General features: G+C 37.4%; 3 protein-coding genes across 7 annotated transcripts; 1 reads left to right on the forward strand and 2 right to left on the reverse strand.

Annotated features, from left to right (window-relative positions):
• Window positions 1-131: 131 nt before the first annotated feature.
• Window positions 132-21,547, forward strand: LOC116300167 (phosphatidylinositol-3,5-bisphosphate 3-phosphatase mtm-1). 4 transcript variants are annotated; one of them, XM_031708964.2, is made up of 26 exons: window positions 132-314; window positions 6,340-6,516; window positions 7,225-7,388; window positions 7,798-7,949; window positions 8,136-8,281; window positions 8,389-8,460; window positions 8,938-9,046; window positions 9,386-9,439; window positions 10,086-10,173; window positions 11,186-11,269; window positions 11,673-11,777; window positions 11,923-12,011; window positions 12,697-12,802; window positions 13,416-13,572; window positions 13,737-13,796; window positions 13,947-14,066; window positions 14,475-14,525; window positions 14,755-14,820; window positions 15,319-15,422; window positions 15,652-15,721; window positions 17,224-17,289; window positions 17,656-18,034; window positions 18,383-18,460; window positions 18,716-18,790; window positions 18,862-18,941; window positions 19,360-21,547. In XM_031708964.2, exons 1-26 carry the CDS (start codon window positions 261-263, stop codon window positions 19,561-19,563), a joined length of 2,910 nt encoding a protein of 969 aa, XP_031564824.1. In that variant the 5' UTR covers window positions 132-260; the 3' UTR covers window positions 19,564-21,547. The 4 variants fall into 4 exon arrangements, with proteins under 4 accessions (XP_031564824.1, XP_031564823.1, XP_031564821.1 ...); XM_031708963.2 differs by lacking the exon at window positions 132-314 and adding an exon at window positions 3,554-3,751; XM_031708961.2 differs by lacking the exon at window positions 132-314 and adding an exon at window positions 4,894-5,104.
• Window positions 353-4,712, reverse strand: LOC116300168 (methionine synthase reductase). Of its 2 annotated transcripts, none has more exons than XM_031708966.1 (2): window positions 4,695-4,712; window positions 353-3,123 (listed from the first exon to the last, which is right to left on the reverse strand). In XM_031708966.1, exon 2 carries the CDS (start codon window positions 3,066-3,068, stop codon window positions 864-866), a length of 2,205 nt encoding a protein of 734 aa, XP_031564826.1. In that variant the 5' UTR covers window positions 3,069-3,123; window positions 4,695-4,712; the 3' UTR covers window positions 353-863. The 2 variants fall into 2 exon arrangements, with proteins under 2 accessions (XP_031564826.1, XP_031564825.1); XM_031708965.2 differs by lacking the exon at window positions 4,695-4,712 and adding an exon at window positions 4,615-4,630.
• On the reverse strand, window positions 21,097-27,282 carry LOC116300210 (uncharacterized). Its single transcript, XM_031709024.2, has 7 exons — window positions 26,938-27,282; window positions 24,310-24,631; window positions 23,965-24,088; window positions 23,613-23,676; window positions 23,158-23,299; window positions 22,491-22,672; window positions 21,097-22,384 (listed from the first exon to the last, which is right to left on the reverse strand). Exons 2-7 carry the CDS (start codon window positions 24,622-24,624, stop codon window positions 22,018-22,020), a joined length of 1,194 nt encoding a protein of 397 aa, XP_031564884.1. The 5' UTR covers window positions 24,625-24,631; window positions 26,938-27,282; the 3' UTR covers window positions 21,097-22,017.
• Window positions 27,283-27,572: the final 290 nt, after the last annotated feature.

The following is a 27,572-nucleotide window of genomic DNA, read 5'->3' on the forward strand; positions in this document are numbered from 1 at the left end:
TTTATGAAAGTGGAATTCATTTGGAATTCTTTTTATCTACAGTCACATGAAACAATTAAGCACACATGACTTTCATGCTGCTGAACATATACCTCAATATCTAATAATTTCACTTTCTGACATGGGGGAAACCCCCTTGGTCTATGAAGCATGTATTATAACGTCTTCCACAAATAGATTATATCTCAGTGCAATGGATATCAAACTTTCACTTTTTAAATCTCACCACCAAAAGTTTAGTTTTAATCTTTCATTCCAAGATGAGGGATCAAATGAAGCTTATGTTGGCATGGATTTTTAGGGAAAAACAGATGGTAAGTCTCTAAAACAAATTACAAATATTAGAACTACACAGAGCATAATATACTTTTATTTACCATCAAAAGCGTGAACTTCATCTTGTAACAATTTCATATTCTTGTACTGAATGTGGTTAGCCAAAAAGACGAAAAATATATTTTTTTTACAAAACTCCTATAATTAACACAAATCTGATTTATTCTTTTGGGAAAATGATTGATATTTGATCGAACGATCTGAGCCTTGCCACTTTCAAATTATTTTTCAATATCTGTAACTCCACAAAGGCTTTCTTAAATAACAATAAGGAGTTTAGCATTTTCAGAATGCTATATATCCAATATAATAATTGTATCTTCTTCCTTTGTCATGCACAGTGTAATATCGCTAGTACAATAATAAGTAAATAAAATAATTAAGTCACTGGCAATCAATTCCAAGAACTTGCTAAAACCTACTAGAAAATTCAACTTCTTGTGGTAGGGATTTTCAAAGTAATGACAAAAATCTATGGCATTTTTGATTTTCAATGTGAACTAATATGCAAGAAAAGCAGTCTCATTTTATGTCCATACATCTTCATGGTATCGCTTTTCAGCTCTCAACTTGGCCATCTCTTTGATTGCTTCAGCCTTGCTCACCCCTAAGTGTTGCTCTATAATATCACAGAAAGTTGTGAACACATCTTTTGCCATATTCTTTGCATCACCACACACATACACCACCGCATGGTTATTAAACAACAAATTTCCTAAATTGGCTGCGTGTAGTTTCAAATTATCTTGAACATAGCGTGGACATAAACAATCTGAGTTTTCTCTAGAAAAGCTGACAACTAAATGATCCAAGATTCCTGAATGATGGTAAGATTCCAATTCTTCCTTGTAAAGGAAGTCCTTTTCTCTGTGTCGACAACCATAGAAGAGCCACATCTCACCCTTTTGTTTGTCTCCATTGCACCTTTCAATCTGAAGCTTTCTGTGTTCCAAGAAACCTAAAAAAGGTGCAACCCCAGTCCCTGGACCAATCATGATAGTTGGCACCTTTAAATCTTCTGGGAGCCTGAAGCCAGGATTTTTTCTAGCAGAGACTGGTACTTGGATGATTTTGTTACTTGATCGATTGGACAAGTCGATGTTCCTAAACTCATTTGACAGGTTATCATCATCTTGACCCATGCTTTTCATTTCTTTTGTAACTTTACTGAGCCATCCAGTGCAGACTCCCTTTCTGTTACAGCGCAAATCTTCAAAAGGTGAAAATTCAACCACATTGAAGACAAATTTAAGCCTGCATGGGTCTGACAGAGGTGAGCTTGATACGGAATACGGTCTTGGGCTAAGATGAGGAAGGTGTTCTAATAATCTTTGAAATGGAGGCTTACATGAAGGAAATGCCTTTAGTATTTCTAGTAAACAAACACTTGGTTCCCTCACAAAAGCATGATAATCACTGCTACCTTGCTTGCTGCACAATTCTTGAAGTCTGCGTTTCTCTTGAGGGTTTTCGGTGTACTCTACTAACATACGAATAAGAGCCTTTTTGGGGACAGCTCTTATTTCCAAGCAGTTGAGGAAAGCATGTTTCATTGTACATAACTCTGGGATGTGCTTTGGCCTAGATGCTACCTTTTTTGTAGTGGATGGTATTACACTTGTCCTAAATGGGATATCTGCTGCATCGTCAAGCCCAAGTCTGCCAATCAACTCAGAAACTTCATCTTCGTTATTGCTGCACAAAATATCAAAAGAATCCCCAGGTTCATAGTCTAAGCCACAGTCTGTAATATCCAATTCAATTTCCAGGGCTGTTTTCACAGCATCATTTGCAGTCAACTGCTTGGCAGATACTATGGTTGCCATTGATAATGACTGTCTACCATGTGAAAGGTCATCTTTTGAAGGCATAGTATTCTCGCTCTCAAAATCTATTTCCAGATATGGTGGAGAACACAGTGGGATTGATAGACTGCTTGAAGAAAGTGGCTCTACTGATCTCTTCAACGATGCTTGAGGTTGAATGGTAGGGGTCTCATTAGGGATACAATTCTCACTGTTATTTTTTCGATTGTCATTGGACATCGATTCTCTAGGAGAGGACTCAATAGGATTTTCCTTTTCTTTACTATTCTTCTGAATTTCACTCTCAATCTTTTGGTTATTTTCTTCAATGCCTTGTGGTTTCCCATTGTGTATTACACTTGAAGCTGAATTACTGTCTTTGCCCACATCTTGAATGTCATTACCTTTGCCATCATGCAAATCATCAACACTTTCATTACTGATCTCATTCATTCCCAAACACTCTTTAACTGCATCCCACAACCCATCAATCCAAGGCTCTACAACTAACTCCAACCCAACCGCATCATCAGCATGGCCTGTATCATAGAAATGCTTTGCTCCAAGATCGTGTAATCTTCTGTCCAAAGTTTTTCCATTATTACAGAAATTTGTGTAGTTTGTGTCCCCAAGGGCTAGCAATGCATACTGGCAATTTTTAAGATGATCTGATGGTAAAGTTTTTTTCTTCAGTCGTCTCATGAACTTTAACATCGTATCTGGTGGATCACCTTCTCCTGTGGTTGAAACAACGAAGACAACCACGGGTTCTCGTTCAAGAGAGAACTTCTTCTCAGTTTGGCTGAGGCAGAAAAGCTTTGTTTCAAGGCCATTTTGTGATGACTTTTCGTGAATTTCTTCGGCTATAGCTTGAGCTTGTCCCGTCTGGGATCCATAAAGGATCGTAAAATGCCTAGACACAGGCATGTGGTGCCTTCGTAAGGGTATAAACTGTGTTAAAGTTGAAAATATAAGTGTATTTCTGTGGAAAAATTTATAAAAGTACATCAACCAGTGAAAGGCTATTACACAACATGCTGATGAAATAATGTGAAAATACGGATTTCTAGCGAGATATTTGATTGGCTAGAAGTTGGAATTCAAAAACCTAACATGAAATGTGATTGGGTAAAATTGTCCGCATAAAAAATTCACGTCCCAGAAACTCCTTAGGGAGGAGAGGTAGAGTAGGGTTATTGAAGTGTCCTTTTTGAAAGCTACTAAGTCCATAGTAAGATAATAATAATTGAGTCTTTTTTATCAAAATATTTCCTTTGTTGATCTATCTTATACATTTTTTATACTGTGCCAAAGCATAGCCCTTTAATTGGGCAAATGCAAAAATTAAAATTTACCCCTCCCTCGATAAAATTATTATTACAGGAGCCTTTCCAACAAAGCTATTAGCCTATTCACGTGATTACATTCTACGGACAGGAAAACAAAATGGCGAAGGATTATTTATGAGCAAAATGAAATTTGGCGGAAGAGGTTCAGAGTTTTCACTTCCTTTTAAATATCAGCTCTATTGAAGGGCTATGGCGAGAAATTCTATGCATCCACATCAACTCTTAGAACTTCTGGACGAAGCTGCAAACTCCAGCGTTGCGGTTAGTTTTATTTGTGATTACAGTAATACTAATGACAACCGACAGTCAATCTATTGCCGTTATCAGTTGAGTCTCTACTGTTTATGCATAACATGATTCGTAAATAGCAGAGTTTTTTTCAGAATTTTCTTCAGAGTTCGTCGGTTCTGGAATCTCTTAGAAAGAATCGTGAACGATCAAAAGTTCCAAATGTCTTTGACGTAATTAAAAGATTATAGCAATACTGCATGAATACTGAAAGCTAGTGAGGCCGTATAAAAGCTTTCAGTCTTATTTATCGTCGTATTTCGTTCATAACTAAATGTAAAAATGAAGTGAAAAAAGGTAGCTACAATGTTGGAAGATTTATATCTATTATATATGCAACGACATGGTCTATATTGGATGCATTCATGAAGCTATTCATGCACGTTCAGCAAGACCGTTTCCTTCTTCCATTTCCGGGTCACAAGCTCTGGCCTGTTTATACGTTAGCAAAAATCCACTTTATAATACATTTATTAGATAATTTACACCTTTATTTGAGATTTAAGACATGTTCTTAGACTTTTGTGTCATGACCCATGGACTACCTTGTTTATTTATATTTGTCAAAATTAGTGAATAAGTAATTCGAGGGTATTTTTTTAGTGGATTAATGGAATCTGCTTGTGGTAGAAGGAAATAGACGAAGAATGTTTTGAATAGCTGGATATATAATAAAATCATAAAAATATGATTGCTCATTGTAAAGCAGGAAATAAATGAAAAAAAGCTTAATCGCATTTGTTATTGAACTTGACGCTCACGAGTTGCCGAAGAAATGATTAGGTCAGCATCTGAACAGTTAGATCGGAAAAACGCCTATATGATTAATAACACACCTAAAAATCTGTTATCCCCTAAACCACATCCTATCACGAATGTTCCTATTTCTATCGTCGTCATAGAGATTGTGCAATACCTTCAGAACTCGAAATTCTTTCATTTTCTGGAAGTCATGGTTTCGCTTTATCGAAGAACAATATATTTATGGATTAATTGTGTGAGCGTATTTGCATCTGGCTTTTGTATTGGCTTTTGTCAGTGTCTATTGTTTAAACATAAAGTGTGTCACGCAATCAAAAGATTAGACAAACAATGACCAAACATGTTATTCGATCTAAAATCTGGTCGCTTGCCAAAACTAAAGGAACAATAGAAATTAACGCTTATTTTTAGCAAAATCCGAGGTGGATGTAACTGCGGTGTAAAGAGGAAGGTTTACTGCACACTTAGCTCGTTTTCGAGCGCGCCAATATGTTAACATCTTGTATGGTCGTGAAAATGTCAGGAAATCGTTATAAAGGCAGCTTGGATAGGAGAAAATTGCAGGTACGAACGAATATTTCTGATTGGCATTCATAGCCATGTTGAACATGTTCACAGTGTTCTCTCGTATCTCGTTTCAAACGTTTGGAACTTTTTACGATGTTACCGTAAAGCAAACTAAAAAAATTCTAGTACCTTAATGGCCCAGTACAAGAACAGCATTAATTTGTCTTTTCTTTGAATCAAAAGATACAAAGCCAGATTAATTTTTTGGGGGCTTTTTTGTGTGTGTTTACCTTATATTGTCTAACGATCTATTAACCTTTGTTACCCATTGTCTTCAAAGAAACATATTAAGGTTTCGTTTGCAGTTTGCTGGCTTTTTCCGTGTAGTAAATGGAATTACGAATTACAGAGTATTCTAGGCATTCTAAGAGGAAAAATAGCGAGGAATGTTCGTGTTTTTAAGATAAATGTAATGTATGTAATTTTAGAGATAAGCTTTCAGAACTTGGATATCGTGTTATTTGTTCAGAATGTACTGTAGTTGACATATCTAAACCAGTGACAACTTTATTTAATTAGAAATTGTATATAATCATTTTGAGGGGAAGCTAAACTTAGGAAATTCATGAGAAATGTTTTAAGTGCTTGTTGTTTTTTTATGGAAAAGCACGATTTAGTTTTCATTTCAAATTTCACTTTGTTATTGGTCACAACACACCCTTGGTTTCTGGTAGGTGTACTTTGTACCCAACTATGTATTGTTCACGTGGAGGGAAGTTGCAGCAGAACAGCTGGTTGGCCTCTGTCTGCTTTCCCTTCCTTATGCAACTGGAATGGGAAAAGTTGCAAAGTGAGACTTAGGGAGGACAAATAAAAATAGGCTACTTTCAAAATGATTTGATAAAATATTCATAAAAATATGTGGATAGAATTGAAGGTATACAAGAGTAGTAATAAGCAGGTTTTCAAAGGTTTTGCCTTTTTGACAAGAATGAATGAATGAATAGCTCTGACTTGCTCTTTTACTTTGAGGAAAGTAATTATATTCATTTCTCTCAGCCTGAGGAGGCCAACAGCTGTAAGCACTTTAGTTTTGGGGCATATTTTTATTGTTTAAGATTCTCAGCTTGGTCACCAACAGCTTTTAGCCCAAAATTAAAAAAATAAAATAAAATAAGAATCTCAGCTTTGAAACTGTCACTTATTTTTATGAATTTTTTATTTTGTTAAATTGTTAATGCATTCAGAACTGATTGGATCTTATGTTTCAACTCTTTTTGTTTTAATCACAGCCTTTCCATGGTGCTATACCAGCTAGAATATACAGCCACCCACCTCTGTATCCAGGAGAGCAGATCATCTTTCAACAAGACCATATCGTGTGCGTGGACTCCTTTGACAGTCATTCAGAGGGTGTTCTACATCTTACTACATTCAGGATTATTTTTACTGGCAACTACTGTAAAGAAGTATGTAATATTCATGAACGTTTTTTATTATATTTATTTAATATTTATTGAAACAAGTTGAAAGTTATATTTGCACTTTTTCTGGGTTTTTTTTGTTTGTTTTTTTGTTGTTTTTTTTTACTAAAATGTCCAATTAGGCGCATATTTAACATACTTGCAAAAAAAGAGAGCCCTTTTGGCAAAAATGTAAGTTCTAACATATTTACTGCAATCCCAGCAAAATAGCTTGCAGGCGATTCTGTATAAATCTAAGATTAATTGCTGAAGGAGTCATAGGAATCAATAAGAATGATTAATTTTGAACATTTCATTTATTTCATGAACTTACATCAAGGCTTTCAGAATAAGCTTTTAGCTGCAGGAGCTTCAGTGATTTCTATGAAGTTAACTGCTGGCTTCTTTTTTTCTTTTATAAAATACCTTCTGTTCCTTGTATTGGATCACTGCCAGCTACGTTTACTTCAGACTTATGACCACATACTCCAAAACATACTTCTGAAAGCCCTGTACATAGAGTAGATAGGTTTCACGTAAGTGTGATATGTTCATAGTATAGTCATGACATGGTCACAGTAAGCAATCACTGATGACATCTGCTGAAACAATCACAATGTTCCTAGATTAATTCATTTCATGCAGTTTTTACCAAAGTCAAGGGAGTTAGCAAGTTCAAGATGGCAGCTTAATAAATGTATTTTTGTACCATAGTTATACTCAGCCATTAATGACAAGAATTCCATGTTTGATGAGGATGCAGAAGAATTATCCAAAAAAGGCTCAAGGCGTCAGTCTGTCTCTTCCAAAAGCGTGCTGGCAAATAATCAGAAAAACCACTCAAAGCCAGGAACAGAAGTCTACCAGAGACAGCAAATGTGAGGGATATTTCATTCTTCCAACCCATCCCTTTTTCATCCAATTCATAACTTTTCATCTCATGATTCACCATAAATTTTTTGATTTATTACTGACTTTTTTTACATGTATTATTTCTTGAAATCTTTTCTGTCAGATTATTCACAGACTTTGAACTTTTTACTTTTTCCTGAATGAAAATCAATAAGAAAGTTGGGAAACAGTTAGTTAAAAATCATTTCCCCTTTTAAATTTCCTAGGAAAATTTTACCATTGAAGTTAATAACTTTTGATCTCTTCATTATACTTTATTCCTAAGTTCAAAGTTAAAACGATTATCAAAGTATTATATATAGGGACTTTTTCATTTAAATTTCCTTCATTTATCCCATATTCGCATAATTAACTACTGGTCGTCTTTTGTCCCAGCAGATTGGCAAAATGTCCTAGTCCACTCAAATATTCACAATCTGTGAAGAAGCGTAGCAACACATCATATGACGTTGCTGGGCTTGATGACCCTAATACACCCAAACTGATGACCTACAGACCTCTAGTTTTATCCAATTTAGAACACATAAGTAAGTACACATTTAAGTGTGAGAACTGCAAGGCACTGTAAAGTAAAGTTTTCACTTGGTGAGGTGGATTTGGTGGACAAGAATTTAGAGTTTTCAAAACATTTCATGGGATGGAGGAGGGGTAGAAAGGCTGTCAATGTTTTAGCTTTCTCTATTAAAACTAATACTTTCTCTATTATTTGTCAGAACATGTCTATGATTTAGAGCTGTCAATTCCTTGCACAAGTATTTATGATATAAGAAAATATTCGAAAAAAAACCTGCCTAAAGGAAAGAGTATATTCCTTTGTGATGGGTTTGAAATTCTCTGCAACAACATCAAGTCACATCGGGTAAATATCATTGTTAAAATATACTTCTTGAACTATAGTCAGTTATATGTTTTTTCTAGAGACTTTCAAGTTCTTGTTGATGAAAGTAAACTTATTTTTCTTCACAGTTTTGCATTGGACTTCAAAGTTGTTATGATGCTGACAGTATCATTAAACTCCTTACTTACCATGCCAAACCAGTAAGTTAAAGTTACTCTTCTATATGTGAGGGGCAATCTTTTGTTGAGTAGTCAGGCTGGAGAATCGATACTCACTTTTACTCAACTTTTACAGCGAGGGTGCACATCGAATAAAGTTGGACCATTGATCAGTTTTTAATAGCAACTCAGTTGTGTTACCAGAGATCTTGCAGGGAGGTGCACAGGCAATGATTTGCAGAACCAAAAAAAAACGAGATAGATGAGCGGACCTTAAGCTTTAATGGGGAGTGCACGTGTACCCTGTGCTCCCCACTGGTTACGTCCCTGGATACCAATATACTCTTCCCCCCCCCCCCCCCCCCTCATTCTCTGATACCAATATACTCAGAATTTCAGGAACGACAGGGACTCCCCAAAGCTTCTAAAAACAAGATACTTTAAATTAATCATTGGAGATATTGAATTTTAATAGTAGTATGAATTTAGTCATTCATTTTAATTCTTTATTTTTTCTAGACATTTAGTCGACTGTTTGCATTTGCTCATAAAAGTGCAATAATAGTGCCTAGAAAAACATGCAGTATACTGGAGAGTAGAGATGCTCCAAATTTCTATAAGTTCAATGGTAGGTTTCTGTGTTATCTCTTTCTCTCTCTTTTATTTACATTTTACTTTGTTTGTTTGTTTGTTTCTTCATTTATTCCTTTTCCTTCCTTCCTTCCTTCCTTCCTTCCTTCCTTCCTTCCTTCCTTCCTTCCTTCCTTCCTTCCTTCCTTCCTTCCTTTCCTTAAGTAAATTTGATTTTTTTGATTTGTGTATTTTCAGACGTTTGTTTTTTTGTTGTTTTTTTTTTGTTTGTTTGTTTGTTTGTTTGCTTGTTTGTTTTTTTGTTTCCTTGTTTTGTACCTTTTCCTTCCTTTCTTCTTCTTTCCATAAATAATTTTGATTTTTTGCGTATTTTCAGACGAATATATCGACAGATTGGGCCTGCTTTCGACAAACGAATGGAAAGTACCTAGTAAGCACAATATATTGAAATTTAGATTTTCTTGTAATGTAACACCGTAGCCAGCCTCGAGACATGCACCAAAAGCCATACTCAAAGTTTAAAGGTTTCTACATTAATTCAGTCGTTCTCATACTCGCATGGATCATACTCGTTTCTGGTTTCCATATTGCCGACTTTTTCTTGATTTTTATACTGTTTTGTACAAAATTTGTTTTTTTATTGCTTTCCTTGTTGCTTTTTGCTTTATAAACGTTTCTATTTGTTTTTCTATAAGCTTTTTCTGACTTCATTTGCTTTTGTTTGTTTTTTTTCTGCGACGTTTTTTTTAAGACATACAAACAAAGGAAAGCACATGTGGAAACCATGCACGGATTGAGCGATAGACGCCACTCTAGACAATGCTTCTTATTTAAAAAAAGAACAAGTTATTGTTTTGCCAGCCGTTGACGCGAGTAATACTTGCAGTGCGTGTCGCAGTCGTGTGGATCTGAAAACGTGTTTTCTCAATCATGCATGTTTTTATAAATAAACGGTAATTATTACCTTCTGCTTGGCATCTATTTGGTACTTAACTAAATCGTATTAAGCTCAATATCTAGTATTGTCACGTTACACATGATTACACGTAACGCATTCGTTTTTCATCCATCTCAAGGTCACGTATGCGAACATTACCCAATGAGAACGCTGGTACCATCAACGATAACAGACGTTGATCTTAAAAACGTGGCTAACTTCCACAGGTAACACAGTGGCATACAAAACGTCATGCTTTTTACATTATGTTTCTCAAGGGTGGCTGTGGATTGAAACTAATAGCCGTGACAATCACGCGTCGTTTAATCCATGGACTAGACCCTAAAGAATCCGTTCACGAAATCACGAAAACGAGCTCGCTATTAGACATTTAGCTTGGATTTTTCACGGCATAATATTTTTACTCATTTATATCAAAAATGGTATACAAAAATAAGGGTTTTGATACGGAGCACTAAAAGCTGGCTTAGCTTCCAGCTATTTGTACCGTTGAAGCTCTGCTTGTCAAATCATGTCCTTGCACGCGCCTTCAGCCAACTTGACGTTTCCTTTTGTCAAAGCATCTAGTTTCTGAAAATCTCTGGCTGTGAAAAAAAAGCGTGACGTTCAAGTGATCAGCGTGAAATGCATTGTCTCGTCTCAGCACTTTTCGTGTGAAACATTGCACGGCACGTAGTTCCTTGAGAGAAAACCACTTCAGTGTATTTCCTGTGGATTTGTCTTGCGGTTTCTTGTCATTTCACTGCCATTTCAGGTCTTTTAGGCTGGTTTTTTTTACTAAAATACCTAAATTAATTTTCACCTTTCGATTCCTTAGGGACGGACCATTAGATAGTTGATGAGAGGGGGGGTTGCGTAAATCCCAAAAAAATATCAAGCAAGCACTTTTAAAACCTCAAAAAAAAATTCATGCAACCTCTTCTGCTAGAAGAAGCATATGTAACTGTACGCAAAAAAAAAAAAAAAAAAAAAAAAAAAACGTGCAAGGGTTGAGCTAAAATATAAATATCATGCAACCAAAATTCCTGCAACCCCCACCCCCCCCCCCATCAATTATCTAATGGTCCATCCCTTATTTTCTTTTATTATTTTGTTCTTATGCGTGTATATCTTTTTTCATCACCCCCCCACTCCCCCCCCTGCCTTCTCTCTCCCAACACTGGAATGATGATAATTGTAAGAATACTTATTAATATATTCTTCTCGTTTATATTCAAGAAATGACTGTTACCCTGCAGTTTGTTGGAAGCATAAAAAGAATGGCTCAGTGATGCTCAGATCGGCGATAGCCATCACTCGGAGGTATATTGAATTAGATTTTCCAACTCGTATCATATAATAGGTTTTCGATCACGTGTCGTAAATAAATAGAGTTGCTTGTGTCGTAATTAGAGTTCCTTGTTGCTACTCCCTCAGCTTGTGTGCCTTAGACACTTCTTTGTCGAATTTTCACGTTTTACTGCCCACTAGTAAAGAAATAGAAAACGCGCGTGCTTGCTGTGTTTAGTTATAAAGCAAGCGGGAATTGGCAGACTACAAGAGAATAGTTAGGAGAATCACGACGCATAGCGTACCATTATTTTGGATTCTAACGTCAAAGTAGAAAACGCATGCTTTGTGCTCTTATAATACACGCGCTCCCACCCAATCAGAACATGGAATTCATAACAGGTATTTTAAAATGTCTTATATGTCTTCCTTCAAGGGGTTTACTGGAGTCACGCTGTGAACACGACGAGACGTTTTTAAACAGCGTGTGTCAGATCAACCAGTATGCTGCCAAGAACAAGCTTGTTGTCTTCTCTGAACAGTGAGTCAACAATGATATCTTAAGTCAGTGCATGAATAAATGAATGAATGAAGAAAAGGACAAAAGGAACGAAGGGAGGAAGGGGGTAATAGAGGAATAAAAACAAGGATAGATAAACGTATGAAACTATCCATTGATTTTGCAGACCAAAGCAATCTGGTGCAGGACTGTTGAATACTCCTACCCAACGGATGAACGATGCAACAGGACAGTTAACTCCAGAACAAGGAGAAAGTAAGCGATACGTCCCTAGCTGGGGGTGAAGAAAATTTTAAACTATATACATCTAAAACAAATTTCAATCTTCAAGAAATTAATCATCGCACAGAATGCCAAAACAATTACTAGTAAAAAAAGACCGATGTGTCCATCGATTCGGTGTGATGTCTATTGTTTTGACTCTCAAATTGGGGAATTAGTGCAACGGGTCGAGTTGGTAGGAGGTTAGTTTGCAAACAAAGTCCAAACTAAGGTGTAGAGTATTCTCGTGGGCTAATTATTGGGTCGTAGCATTTGGGACAGTTTTCTCTTTGCCTGTTGCCCCGAATATCTCGACCTGGGGTGGTTGCTTGGGGGCGGTGGGCGTAGCCCCAATATCTTCAGTTTTTGTCCTTTTTATTTATGTATAATAATTGTCTAGCTTAGAATAATCCAATAGTAATTATGTCAATCTTATTTCTTATTATGTCTAATTTATTTTATAGCTTCATAGTTTATCGTAAATTTATCTTGTGTGTATGTTATTGTAAATTAGATAGTTTTATCGATAGGTGAAGAGCCACCTCGTGGATTCTATTGATTAAACCATTATTATTATTATTATTATTATTATTATTATTATTTCATTGAGTGACTCAAGTTCAAAGTTTAAGCTGCACACAGTATACACTTTAATGTACTTATCGTCTCTTTCCAACAGCTTTCTACTATGCTAACTGTAAGTTCGTCTACGTGGATACAGCTCCCGATTTTAAAGCGATTCGACAAAGTGCCTTCAAACTGCAGACATTCCTTGCCAGCACGATGTAAGTTGTCCTTGAGCATCACTATTATGATTTGTAAAGTAAACCATAAGGATACTGAATTGAGACCAAAATAACTTTACGTAGGGAAAAAAAACCAGATGCAATCCATTGTTTTCTTCAAGTTACATGCCCAAGGGCGGATCCAGAGGGGGGCAAAGGGGGGCTGAAAAAAAAAAAAACGAAACTGAAGAGTTATATGCTTTTTTTATTGTTTTCCGTTGTGTTGACGGAAGAAACTTAAATAGCCCCCCCCCCCCCCCCTAAACTCAATTTGCCCCGCCCCCCCTAAAATTTTGGCTGGATCCGCCCTTGATGCCATTCTCTTGAGTATTATTTCCTTAATTTACAAGTAACCCTTGAGAAGATTCTGAAGTGAAGGACAAGTGGTCTGAAGTTTGGGAAAAAAGAAAGTGGATGATGACAATGAATTGGCGATTTCTAATTAGCCCTGACCCAGGTTTAATATCCGAGGTCATTAACTGCCTGCTCAACATTGGCATAAAATCAATTTTCCCGAACGGGCCGGCCGGAAGTGGGACGCAAGGGTTAAACCTCCTCCTCCCTTTTTCCTGTGATAACTTCTGGAATGACCTAACTTTTTTTCTTATTTTAGTGAGGACAGTAAATATCTTACATCACTAGAGGAGACAGAATGGCTGTCACAAATAAGTGAGCTAATACAAACCGGTACTCAAGCTGCTGTTGCTATGGATTGCGATAGATCATCAGTCCTGTTTAGTTATGGCGATGGGTTTGATCGTACGGCTCAGGTAAACGCTCAGGAGATCATAGTAAGGAACTTTTATGGTGACGTCAACCGGAAGTGTAAATAACTTCCGTTGGAGTTTCGTGCCTATTTTTCGTGCGTTTTAACGGAAGAACTCTTGAACGTCTTTCATTGAATGTTTTGTTCAAATGTTGTTTTTTTTCACAGCTTACAAGCCTAACACAGCTTCTTCTCGACCCATACTACAGAACATTCGATGGCTTTCAGGTAATTACGACTAGACAACTGCAATGTGCCTTGGGTTAATCGTGGGATGGGTATGATGAGGGTTTATAGTTATAATTTGTGACGGGTACTAACTGTGACTGATGATCGATTCATGATGGAACATAACGTTTTATAATGATTTATTTGCAGATATTGATCCAGAAGGAGTGGATGGCCTTTGCTCACCGATTCGTTGATCGTACCCTCCCTGCTGAAACACCAGACGAACATGGCCCTGTGTTTTTACAGTTCTTAGACTGTGTCTGGCAGGTACGTACCAACAGCAAATAATAAAAAGCATTACAGGGCCACTCTCTAAAAAATATTACAGGGCCAGACTCTATAAAATGTTAGTTTAGTGGTCCTCGCACCAAAATGGACAACTTCGACGATAGGCGGCCATCTTGCCAGGGTGCAAAACAAAACAAAGATGACGGAAAATATATAGAGTTTCGTCTGTTTGTCTTTCTTTTATGGTTTAAAAAGGTGATCGATGTGCCAATTCACCTTTTGTTGTATTCTGTTATGGTGAGCTGTTAATATCAATCGACGTGGACGCTCAATAATGCCTTGTATCCAAGATGGCCATCGCATTGTCGAAGTGGTCCATTCTGTGTGTAATTCTGTATATGTGTATGAAGGATATAATAAATTAAATCACTGAATGTTTTGTTACAGATAACTCAACAATTTCCATTTTCTTTTGAGTTTAACTCTTCGCTAATCGAGGTAAGATGCTTCTTTCTCTCTCTCTTGCCGGAACATTCGACTTCGTTATTGTTAATGATGACGATGGACGGATTGATTTTAGAAATAACAATGTACGTAAACAGTAAATATACACGATAATTAATACAATTCTCTTTTGAATTGGTGTATTTATTATCTTCGACTTTATTAGCATAGATCTTTTCTTTTTCCTCCTCGTTTCTTATTATTTTCCTTGCATCATCTACAGACAATAGCAGAGAGTGCGTACTCTTGTCGTTTTGGAGATTTTCTGGCCAACTCTGACTATAAAAAGGTAAAAGACTCTACGATAACACCTCTCTGTCATAATAAAGTCATTATCATTACGAAAACATCTTATTAAATATTAAGTATGTTTGATTTTCTTGATGTTTCCTTTGTGAAGTAGCTAGAAGAGACTTACTTTTCCTCTAGTATTTGCTTGATGAAACAAAATCTGTATTTAAAAAAGACTTCTTCTCTGATGAACTCGTGGGAACTTTATGTTCCTTCCACAAATGCAATTTCATAATCAATGCCTTGTTTGATCATTTTGTCATAATTGTCTTCATTTGAACTAATGAAATAAAGATTGTAATGCATTAGTACCCCTATCAAGCGCCGGTCACCTCGACAGTTTGGGAAAAGTCAAGTGGCCGCTAAATAGATGTTGGCCGTTAGATAGAGGATACTGTAATATCCCTTAACGGCACTTAGAAAACTGCCCACTAAATAAAGCTTGGTCGCTTAATCGAAGTTTTAAGAGTATTTTTGTTGTTTAAAATATCAATAGAAAGGAGTACATGAGAGGTCAGCGTCGTTATGGACGTGGCTGAACGTGGCGAGCATGTCTGATCCTGATCGATTCACTAACCCACGCTACAGACCCAATCCAAGGTTAGTTATTTAGTTAACAAACTATTAAAGACCACCAATAGTACCAACAAGAGTGACATGTCTTGGCCACTTTATTTTCTTGAGAATAGTCGCAAGCCATCAAATAGAGGCTTTGCACCATCACGTGATGGCAGCCATGACAGGAGGCACAACGATACTCTCCACTGGGAAACTAAAAATAATAGTAAATGGATAAAAAGTGAATAAAGGGTTTTCTTTTATATTTCAGTGCTCTTTTTCCACGGTTCAACATTCCCTTCCTTAAAATCTGGACGTTTTATTCGTCAACTTGCAAACAGGTAACAAGTGAATGCATTTTCCTAATATGATTTACATTGATGATAGTGGTGATGGTAGTGATGATGGTGCTGATGTTGACGGCAATGGTGGTGATGATGACACTGATGACGGTGGTGATAATGATGGCACTGATATTGGTGATGATGATGATGATGGTGTTGATTGTGATGATGATGATGGCACTGACAATGGTGGTGATGATGATGATGATGATGTCACTGATGATGATGATGATGATGGCACTGACAATGGTGGTGATGATGGTGATGATGATGATGATGGCACTGACAGTGGTGGTGATGATGGTGATGATGATGATGTCACTGATAATGGTGGTGATAATGATGGCATTGATATTGGTGATGGTGATGATGATGTCACTGACAATGGTAGTGATGATGGTGATGATGATGATGATGTCACTGATAATGGTGGTGATAATGATGGCACTGATATTGGTGATGATGATGATGATGGTGTTGATGATGATGATGATGTCACTGATAATGGTGATGATGATAATGATGGCACTGATATTGGTGATGATGATGATGATGTCACTGATAATGGTGATGATAATGATGGCACTGATATTGGTGATGATGATGATGGTGATGATGATAATGATGGCACTGATGATGATGATGGTACTGACAATGGTGGTGATGATGATGATGATGTCACTGATAATGGTGGTGATGATGGTGATGATGATGATGATGGTGTTGATGGTGATGATGATGATGATGTCACTGATAATGGTGATGATGATAATGATGGCACTGATATTGGTGATGATGATGATGGTGTTGATGATGATGATGATGATGTCACTGATGATGATGATGATGATGTCACTGATAATGGTGGTGATAATGATGGCACTGATATTGGTGATGATGATGATGGTGTTGATGGTGATGATGATGATGATGTCACTGATAATGGTGATGATGATGATGATGGCACTGATAATGGTGGTGATAATGATGGCACTGATATTGGTGATGATGATGATGGTGTTGATGGTGATGATGATGATGATGTCACTGATAATGGTGATGATGGTGATGATGTCACTGATAATGGTGGTGATAATGATGGCACTGATATTGGTGATGATGATGATGGTGTTGATGGTGATGATGATGATGATGTCACTGATAATGGTGATGATGATGATGATGTCACTGATAATGGTGGTGATGATAATGATGGCACTGATATTGGTGATGATGATGATGGTGATGATGATAATGATGGCACTGATGATGATGATGGTACTGACAATGGTGGTGATGATGATGATGATGTCACTGATAATGGTGGTGATGATGATGGCACTGATATTGGTGATGATGATGCATGATGATGATGATGACACTAATGATGACGGCAATAGTAGTGATGATGACACTGATGAATGATGGTACTAACGATACGATCTTTGCACTGGACTAAATATGGACTGTGTATTAACCTGCATGTGCTGTTATTATAGGAAAATGTTCGAGAAGCTCGCAAGGCAGGACAGCTTCAGGGTTTGAAGCTGGAAGAGACATACAAGGTATGCAGCCGACGTCCATCCTCTTTCCACTCAAATGTTTCTTACATCCAATAAAAACTGCCCTTTTCGCCGTCCTACATGTAACGAAGCATGATTATCTATAGGGAAAGCAAATCAGTCTTAAATTTGGTGCTTCTTAGTGGTCTTTCTAAGGTTTTAATTAGCGGCAAACTTTACAACTATTTGCACGATCCTAAAGGTGCCAACACTAAACAGATCCGGTTCATCCGTTGAAGTGAATCTAATTCAGTTTTCCGCTTCCAATAAAGTTTTAGGGGTTGGATTTTCCATCCAAGGAAAATTCTTTCAAAGAAGTGCCTTGCTGTGGTTTTCAAAATGTCTCACATCCTTTTAATTTGTTCCTAGGATCTTCTTGATAAATTTAAACTCTTGCGTCAAAAGGCGGAGTGCGATACCACACAAGACAACGGTCTAACGAATTATCCTAACCCCATTTCCAATCACGTGACATTCACCGTCAGCGACAGTAGTTCTTCGACAGATTCTATCAACGAAGAGCAGAGTGATTTGGTATCAAGCCTCACGTCAACGCTTGCTCTCGATTCTTACAACAGCACTGATGGCGTTAAGCCGGTGAACCCTGAGCGACGAATGACCCGAAGTCGCTCACTTGACGACATGCTCAACGTGTCAAATCAAACGACGTTAAAACGAGCCAGTTTGAAGAGAAAAGTCGGAGGAAGTAAATTTTATACGGAACGGCTCCTGGACGAATTAAATAGAGGTGAATTTTAATATTACATTAGCATGTGAAGATATGGAATTTCTATTTGAGTTTCATTTAATAGTCTTACGATCACGTGAACGAGAAGCCAAAACGCGTCTTCGGAAAACGTGCGAAAATCCTCAATGCTGATTGGTGTTGAATGAAAATGCGCTTATAGTTCTACATATTCACTAGCATCTTATTATTGGAATTTAACCACCTGACCAAAAAAAGCTCTTGAGAGTGGAGCGCTTTGTATAGTCAACCAAGATGGCGGCTATGACGTAACATACACCCCAAGAATATTGTTCAGATGTAAGTGACTTTGCTAGCAGAGTTCTGATGTCTTTTCTCTTGCATGTATAGAGCCAAGGAAGAGATTCGTTGTGCCCCAACCAATCCAAGAGAAATATAACAATCTCCAGGAATATCTACACGGCACAGGTTAGCATGGTTTTAGTTCTTGCTCACCACGATATGTATATCCTTATATTCCTTGATAAGCAGGTTGTCAATCTGGAGATGGGGACTCGATAGATCCCCGAATATAAAACGATCAGTCGATGTATACTAAACTCGAGGTATTCCCCAAATAAAATGATCAGTCGATTTGTAACCGAGGTCTCTCTGAAATAATCTGATGATTATAGCAGGTCTCCATATTTCTGATTTATTTTTTTATTCCTACTTCGTTTGTAGGCGTCAACTTCTCGACAGAAAACACTGTCAAGATAACGGATAAACTTTGCTGTGGGTACCTGGTCAAACAAGGAAGTAAGTACTTTTTCTATTTATTGTTTATTTGTTTATGAAGTACTCTTCCTAACCATTTGCCCTTCATTTAGAAATTCACAAAAGCTGGAGAAAGCGGTGGTTTGTTCTGGATCTTGAGAAGAAATGTTTGGCATACTTCGAATCCGAAAAGGTGAGCTTGAGCAAATGGTGAGCAAATGAACGAGAGCTAATCATTATTTTTACCGTATGATCTCGTATTTCATTTCGCCTTTTAGGTTATTCGCTTTATTTTATGATTTATATTAAACCCCTTCATTTATCATTCATTTTATTTTGAACATTTTGTTTACTACCCAAAGTTCTTCCTGAACATTACACTAGATTTGAGGCTATCAAGATAATTGAGATTTTTAGCAAGGATGGAATATAAAGGAACCTGGAAAAAACCCTCAGGGAAAAGGGACGAGAAAAAAATGATTGCTTTCATTGCTTTTAGTTCGACCCGTTGAGCTGCGCCATTGCTGTACTTGCAGTGGTGAATCGCGATAGAAAGTTTTCTTATCACTCAATTTTTATTTCATTCCATTTCCTAATCCATCCTTTTTCAGAGTCAACACCCAAAAGGAGCAATCAATTACCAGTCCATCGTGGAAGTCCATCGACACAAAAGATCTTCAAAAAAGAAAAAGGATTTCAAATTTGATATCGTTACACCCGAAAGAACTTACGCTATCGAGACACCGAACGAAATCAATATGAACATTTGGTTGGCTTGCTTGACTATCCCGCCAAATGCTATTGAATTTGGCTAATCATGGTCACGTGGTAACCACGTAGCATGAAGACACATATTGTCCCGAGTAACACTTTTGGTGACAAGTAATGGCGGAACAAAGATTTGGCGCCGAATAGATACGATGGAAGTTTATTGGCCAGCACTTTTACTAGAACGAGGTCATGAGATTTTTGCGTCAGCCATAATGACTGCTTTCCATATAGCTGGAGTTTATGCCTTGGTTGTTTGTTTATATCAGTGAAACTCGTGTTTTCTTGTGTTATCGTACGTTTATGGTTGGTTTTGATGTAGGTAATGGTGGTGTTGCCACGTTTCAAATGATTATTCTCAGCGTCTTTAAAGACCCATTGCCACTTACCGTGATGCATCACAATTTGTTTACATTTTGAATCGTGTCACCACCGAAAAAACAATTCCAACCTTTTGAACAAACTCTTAGATAGTCCCTAAAGCCGTCAAAAATGTAAAAGAATCATTATTGTGCCTTAGTGCTTTCGCGGAAAAGGATTTAATATGAAGTTATTATTCAATATATGAATCTTTGAATTTCATGGACCACGAAATTCATCTGTAACCGCGGTGCATCACGGTAAGTGGCAATGGGTCTTTAAGTTTGCTTTGCTTTCCTGTAATTTCACTGTGGCATTCGTCGTAGCACTCGTTTTTTTGTACTTTCGTTGTTTCCTTCATTTTTATTGTTGTTCATGTTGGTGTTTGTGGTAGTGTTGGTGTTGGTGTTTGTGGTAGTGTTGGTGTTGGTGTTTGTGGTAGTGTTGGTGTTGGTGTTTGTGGTAGTGTTGGTGTTGGTGTTTGTGGTAGTGTTGGTGTTGGTGTTTGTGGTAGTGTTGGTGTTGGTGTTGGTGTTTGTGATAGTGTTGGTGTTTGTGGTAGTGTTGGTGTTTGTGGTGGTGTTGGTGTTTGTGGTAGTGTTGGTGGTGGTGGTGGTGGTAGTGGTAGTGTTATTTTTGGTGGTGTTGGTGTGGCTGATTATAAAGATGTTGGTGGTAGTTTTGATTTTCATGTTGTTGTGGGGATACAATTCTACTTCTAAGAGAAAACCGAAAATATATAAAGTAAACACCTTCAGGGCATCAAAAGACTTTATGGAAAACAGACCTTCTTAATTGTAGAGCATGCAAGTATGCAAACCGTGTTGTAAGAAAGGCTGAGCTAAAGGTGCGGGCCGCCTGAATGTTAGTGTCTTTTTTGCAGAAATCCAACCATGTATATATGGAGTGATTAAATTTATCCTGTGAAATAGATATTAGTCCATTAGACATTGATATAACCAGATTTTTGTTTTCTCATTTTATTTCTTGCTTTCGTTTATTATTTTTATTCGACTATTAGTCATGGACTGTTAGGTTTTGTTGCACGGGTTAAATGAAATCACTCTTGGTTGAAAAACAGATAACTTTATAATATATTGATTTGTAAAGACATGATATGAATATGTCAAGTCGTCTTTCTTTTCTTTCTCGTCTTTTTTTCTTTTTCTGTCTTACAGTCTTTCTTTTTTCCTTCCTTCCATCCTTCCTTCCATCCATCCTTCCTTCCTTCCATCCTTCCTCCCTTCCATCCTACCATCTTTCCTACCGTACTTCCTTTCTTCCCTCCTTTCTTTCTTCCTTCCTTCCATCCATTCTTTCTCTTTACAACTTCATTCCCATACCAGTTGTATTGAAGGCTCACTATAATTGAAAAAATGTCTTGGTACTTCAAAACATGCGCATTTGTAAATATGGGATTTTAATTTCGTAATTTATTTTGTAATAATTTTGTACATTTTTAACAAGAATAGAGAAAGATGCGTTATTTTTGATGGATCGTTATTTCGCTGTCCTCCATGAGGACCCAATATATGTATATCATCATACGGTATTGCACAAAGTGATAGAATGGATTATAAAAATCGTAGTCTACTAGCTAGATTGTAGATTGTAAATTATATATTTTGTTTTATGATAGCAATATCAATAAATATTTGATATGAAAGCTTATTATTACGAGTCGTACTTCTTATCAGATGGAATGATATATGGCATCTGTGTAGGTTACGTGGTCTATCTTGGGTGCAAACTACACCCATAAGACAGAGAAACAAGATTCATTTCAGGGCTAGCTCAGGTGCAAACCATACCACAGGACAAAGAAACAAGGTGCATTGTGCAAGGACTAGCTTAGGTGCAAACCACACCACATAAGACAGAGAAACAAAGGGGCATTGTGGTCTAGCTTAGATGCAAACCACACCACATAAGACAGAAACAAGGTGCATTGTGGTCTAGCTTGGGTACAAACCGCACCACATAGGACAGAGAAACAAGATGCATTGTGGACTAGCTTGGGTGCAAACAACATGCAACCCTTACACTGGCCTGCGCCATGATATCCCAACTGTAGTACTACTCAGTACACTATGCGTAAGAACTAACCAGTTACAAAATAATGCTTCCAAATTCTCAGTATTTTACTGCAAAAGGATATAGCAGAATGCTTTGATGGAGACTTTATCGTTATCAGCACCAATATCTCCCGCAGCTTCGTTCCCACAGGAGTTTGTATCATCTTCGTTTCTGCCACTGCCTCCAGTCCCAAAACCAATCCTCGAGTCAGGGGTAGTAGCATCACGTTCATTGTTACCAACAACACCAATTCGAGCGCGGCTGTTTATCCAAATTCTGTCAGATTGGGATGCTTTGGCGTTGAATCCTTTGCGTGTGTAATATGTTTGAAGTGATGAACCAGGTACTAGGTTTTTCCACTGGTCCCGAGGAGTGCTTACAGGATGAAAGGTATTTGTTGATATGACGTCATGTAAGGACAGTGCCGAATATCTAGAATGAAAACAAGAACACCTTTTAAAATGCTGAGTGAAAGGAGCTAGTTAGTCAAACCAATTGACCTAAACTAAAATTCCAATTCAGTGCTTTGAAAACTTACGGTACTTTGAGCCATCTTATGATTTGATCGCTACCAGTGCGCATGCCCAGGCATAACTTAGTAATCGACATGGACCAATAGAATGGTATCTTGGTTTCCATGGCATCGAAGCCTGTTTTTCCCGCCGCTGGATTGTAAGACAGTTTGTTTTCCCAGTATGAAGAGTTGTAATGAAATGTTGTCTGCAGGAAATGCAAATAAAGATGTAACGCTGCTTAATTTGTCAGAACAAAGGCTGGGGTTCAGTAAATTAGTTTAACAATAGTCCCCATCAAAGTTCTCTGCGCCATCTTGAAAGGTGGCCGTGCCTTTGCGGCGAAGCGAGACAAACAGTGAGCTTGCAATGATAGACCTTTTAATTTTTAAACGCCTTGGACAACTATTCACATGTCTATCATTGCAAACTCACCGTTCGTCTGGCTTTGATGCAAAGGCACGGCTACCTTTCAAGATGACGTAGGAAACAAATTAAGTCCTGTTGCATGCAACATTCGTTGCGCATCACGTTTAAAAAATAGATCTAAATTGCAAAAGAGGTAGGCACGTACATTGCGGTGCAACTGCATGGCCTGTTACGTGAAACATTGCATACAGTGTCGTGCCTCATTCTGCGGAATAAACTTATTCATGATGTAACGATTGACTGGGGGAAAAAAACTAGATTTACCTTTTTACCATCAATTTTCATGGCTAGTGACCAGCCTCCTCCACCACAGCTGTCAATTACCCCCATGAAGCAGTAGGCCTGGTAAGGAATGCTTGCATATCCGCTGATATTTTTGAAATAATAGAGACCCGAGGGAGAGGACCTGACAAGTAAAAATTAATCGCACTACTTTTTTTAATTACCAAAACAAAAACTAATGACGGAATAAGAAATGGGTCGTCTTCGTATCGTAATAGGACGTTTGCACGATATGGTGTCATTTGACTCCCACTGCCATAATGATTTGCGAACTTTCTTTCTTATTCAATTTTATATTTCGTTATGAGAATAGTAAGACAGTTGGTGCTAATTAACTGAACAAAAGAAAGTGTGCAAGGGAGTCTGGTAGTAGAGGTCAATGACACCATCATGCAAACGTACTATTTTGGTCTTTGTTTTGCAGCAGGTTAACTTACGGTTCTTCGTCGTAGATTTGTTTACATGATAAGGAAGGATGGTCCTCGTGGTATCCGATTATCTCTGCAACGGAAGCACGACAACATTTTAAGGAATACCTAATTTTTCTTGCTCTAAAAGTAAGGTTTCGAGGACTATTCACAAGAGTTCCCTAGAAAATATAACTTGATGAGCGGTTTATAATTTATTAGTAGCTCTCTTGTCTCACTCTTCTTCTCTTTCCATGTTTTCATACCCTCCCTGACTCCCTCGTGCCCCCTCCCCCCTCCCCCCTCCCCCGAAAAAACACGCTACGCAAGCTATGCATTGTGCATCCCCAAGGTTACAATGAGTCAGTAAACTTGAGAATACCTTGTTCGCAGAGAGAGCCTCTGTATCCTGATAAACAACTACATTTGCTGGTTTGCATGTTTGATTCGTACTCTAGATAACAGGCTCCATTGTTGAGGCACGGATTTGAAGCACACTTCACCCTCTAGAAATATGACAGCAATATAACAGCAATGTAACTATCAATAAGGCCCCGTAATTTGTCTCGCCCCCAGTAAACTATCAGCAAAAATCCCCCTCCCCCTACATACACACTTTCTCACCCAGTATCCAACCCCCACAGCTAGCTTTTATAAAAGACAATTCGTCTCTGAGTATAAAGACGATTTCAGATCGATCTGCAGTTTCCGTTCGCCCATAACTAACCTGAATTTCCATATAGAAGCATCCTTGGCACACTATGTAATCCAAGCTGTCCACGTCCTCTCTTCTTCTCTCGTTCAACTCACACGATTCTTCGTTGGAATAAAAGTTGGCGCTCAAACAGCCCTGTTGTCGCATACAAAGCAATGCGCATTTGAATTGGTCCACTGATTGGATAGTTTTGAGCACGTGATTGATGAGTGCGCGGTCAGGTGACACAGCGAAAGATGCCGCGTGATTTGTGCCTTGAACGTCCTGCGAGTCACTGCATGTTGTCAAGTGAATCAGGAATAGTAGAGACGCTGGTATCGTCAACATATTAACCCTTCAGAGAACAAAAATTGATTAGAAATAAATAAAATGCGTCATATGGACCATTTTCGTATTTCTGGATACCACTGTGTTTTTTTATTAGAGTGCAAACAATTAATCCGTGAAACACTAATTACTAAATAGTACAAAATAGTGCTAATTAAACAATAGAAAACAATGGAGTTTGCATGAAATTGTGCTATTTGGTATTACTAAAGTTTCACGGTTGTATTGTTTGTACTCTATATTACAGACTAGGCATTTACTCAGAGAGTTAGACTCATTTCAGAATCAGAATATTCCAGGGCTGTCAACTCTCCCGGATAAACCGGGAGTCTCCAGATTTTGGACCGTGTCTCCCGGTCTCCAGATTAGAGTATCAAATCTCCCGGATAATCCCCGAAGCTGACCATTTCTTGTCTTGTGAGACTAGACTTTCACAACCATAAAATTCCAATTATTTCATGTTGTTTGTGTTATTTTATATGCAAGCAGGCCATTGTAATATAAGCGATAATCTGATTGGTCAGAAATAAACCAATCACATCAAATGTTACAAAGCGAAAGACGTCTTTTCGCGCGCTTTTTGACGCGCTGTGACGTCATGTCCCTTCCCTATCAATTCTCCAGATTTGAATATCTTGGGGGTTGACAGCCCTGATATTCACAAATGCTCACGGTAAAGTAATTAATGCAAAACTTCAACAATACAAATATTCTGTATTTCCAAGAACCTTCACTACTGAAACACACAAATATTCTATAGTAAAAGTAATTGGCTGACAAGGGAACTTCATGAGAAAATCGATGTCGCGCGAATCTTGAGGTGATGAGTGGGATATTCGGTTTTAGAGTGAAATTCTGTGGAATTCGAAATTTGAGATAATCTTCGATCTTAACTCTCAAAAACTGCCAGTAAAGGTAAAAAAAAAAAAAAAAAAAACGAAACGAAAAACTAATAGCATTCAACTGTTTACAAGGAAGTTACTATTTACCAAAATGTAGGAGACAATATGGTAGCCAAATTGATATCAAAAAATGAAAGTTTTTGCATGATTGGTGTTTTTAAAACTTCATTCGCGCGCGTCGTGTTTGAACGTCAAGAAAGTATTCCCTAATATAAATCCTCCCATATGTTGTTCAATCGGTTTGTCCATCACTCTTCCCTACTCTTCAATCATGTTCCTAACTGTATTCAGCTGTTTTAAAGATTTTGACCCCCTCTCTTCTCGCCTTCAATCCAAGATGTCTTTTTAATTATACCGACTATGAATAAATACAATCCCTTAAGAACTGTAAACGACAAAGCTTCCTCTTTTAAACTTCATTTCTAAAGCTAGAATCTCACGTCGATAGCAGTGTGAGTCATTCGTTTGTTCTGGCCAATGCGCCCTCATCACGATCGCGCGGAAATGTTTCTATTTTTTATTATCACCATTTTTTATTATTATTAATTTCTTATCGTTAATTTAATTTAAACTAAATGTTATTCTAAATAACGAAGATTTCGTCTGTAAAATTTCCGTTTTCAATTAGACATTGCGCATCAGGTTTGTGCTCTATGATACGTACACATATTAACAGCAGCTAATTAAAGTTCATAGTGAACTCAATATATGATTTTCCATATCTCAGAGGCTACGTTTTCCCTTTTCATTTTCTCTCTCTCTGTCTTAAGTTTTCTTCTTTCTTTCTTTTTCAATCAATTCTGTAAATAAATTTATGATTTCATAAAGGGTCACTTGGTTTGTAATCACAAACTGCAATAAATTATAAATTGCAACTAAAAGATGAAGGACAAACTGAATGAACACAGACTTTAGTGCGTGCTTTAGTATTTCGATTTTTTTTCTTTTTTTCATCACTCACTACAAGAGAATATGAAGTAATACTTAATATTCTCTTGTTCACTATAATTTCTTCCTTTCTTTTGTGATATCAAGAAGATTTTACTTTGATTTTTGATGGCACATGACTGTTATTTCGTGGTATCAAAAATATTATATTATTCATTTAATGTAACATGACTTTTTATGTAGTTTTTGATGATAAAGTTAAGCGATAAAATATTGCTAAATAACGTTACACGGCGATTGACGATTGCTTAACATTTTACCAGAAAAAATTCCAAGCACTACAACTAAGGGATTTTTATTAATTCATCCGCGTCGCTTAGGCCTTGTCCTTAAAACACAGCTCTGATGGAAAAAGAAGATAAAGAGTACGCACTGTCGGCTGCCATTGATAGCATCTACCTACGTTAAATATAGTGACTCTAAGTTATCATTTTTACCCAATCATTACATTAATCTGCCTTACCTTTAAGAGATGTACGTGAAGTATCGATGTCTTCTATACTGCTGGATCTTGCGAGGAAAATGTCCCGGTAGTCAGAAATAATTGGCTGTTTTCAGGCTACGGAAGTCAATACACGCTCTTCTTACACTCCTTGTGTAATCATTTACTGTCTTGGCCATTCTTTTCTCAGGATGTTATCTTGACAGGATCAAACACCGTATGTTCAAACAACAGTGTTAATTCTCCTTGTCAAACTTAGCATTTTTGTCGGCGTTCAGCTTGTTCAGACCAATGTGATTGGTTGAATGTCCTTTCATGTTGATTCAACTCTGAATTATCACGCACATGACGTACTCAATTGCTCTATTCTTGCGCACTTAGAAACAGGCAGCTTCTATAAACTAAAATCGATGAATTTCTACATCTCAGATTATATTGTGACCTCAAAAAAGCCTTTTCTATGCCGCGCGCATGTCAAACATCTCACTTGAGCCTCCCACATGGTTTGAGTGCCTACATGATGTTAGTGACAAAAAAGACAAACTGAAAATCGCTGTTCATAGCAAGGGGTTAATCATCTTTTGCAAGTAAGCTCACGATTGCCGATAGTTGGTGAAGTTTTTCTTTACAAGTCGGTGTAGAAATTCAAGTCCAAG

This window comes from Actinia tenebrosa, unplaced genomic scaffold (assembly GCF_029948245.1).
Source record: "Actinia tenebrosa isolate PJP-AT-01 unplaced genomic scaffold, QUT_ActTen_1.0 PGA_scaffold8__29_contigs__length_14323225, whole genome shotgun sequence".
NCBI classification, from domain to species: domain Eukaryota; kingdom Metazoa; phylum Cnidaria; class Anthozoa; order Actiniaria; family Actiniidae; genus Actinia; species Actinia tenebrosa.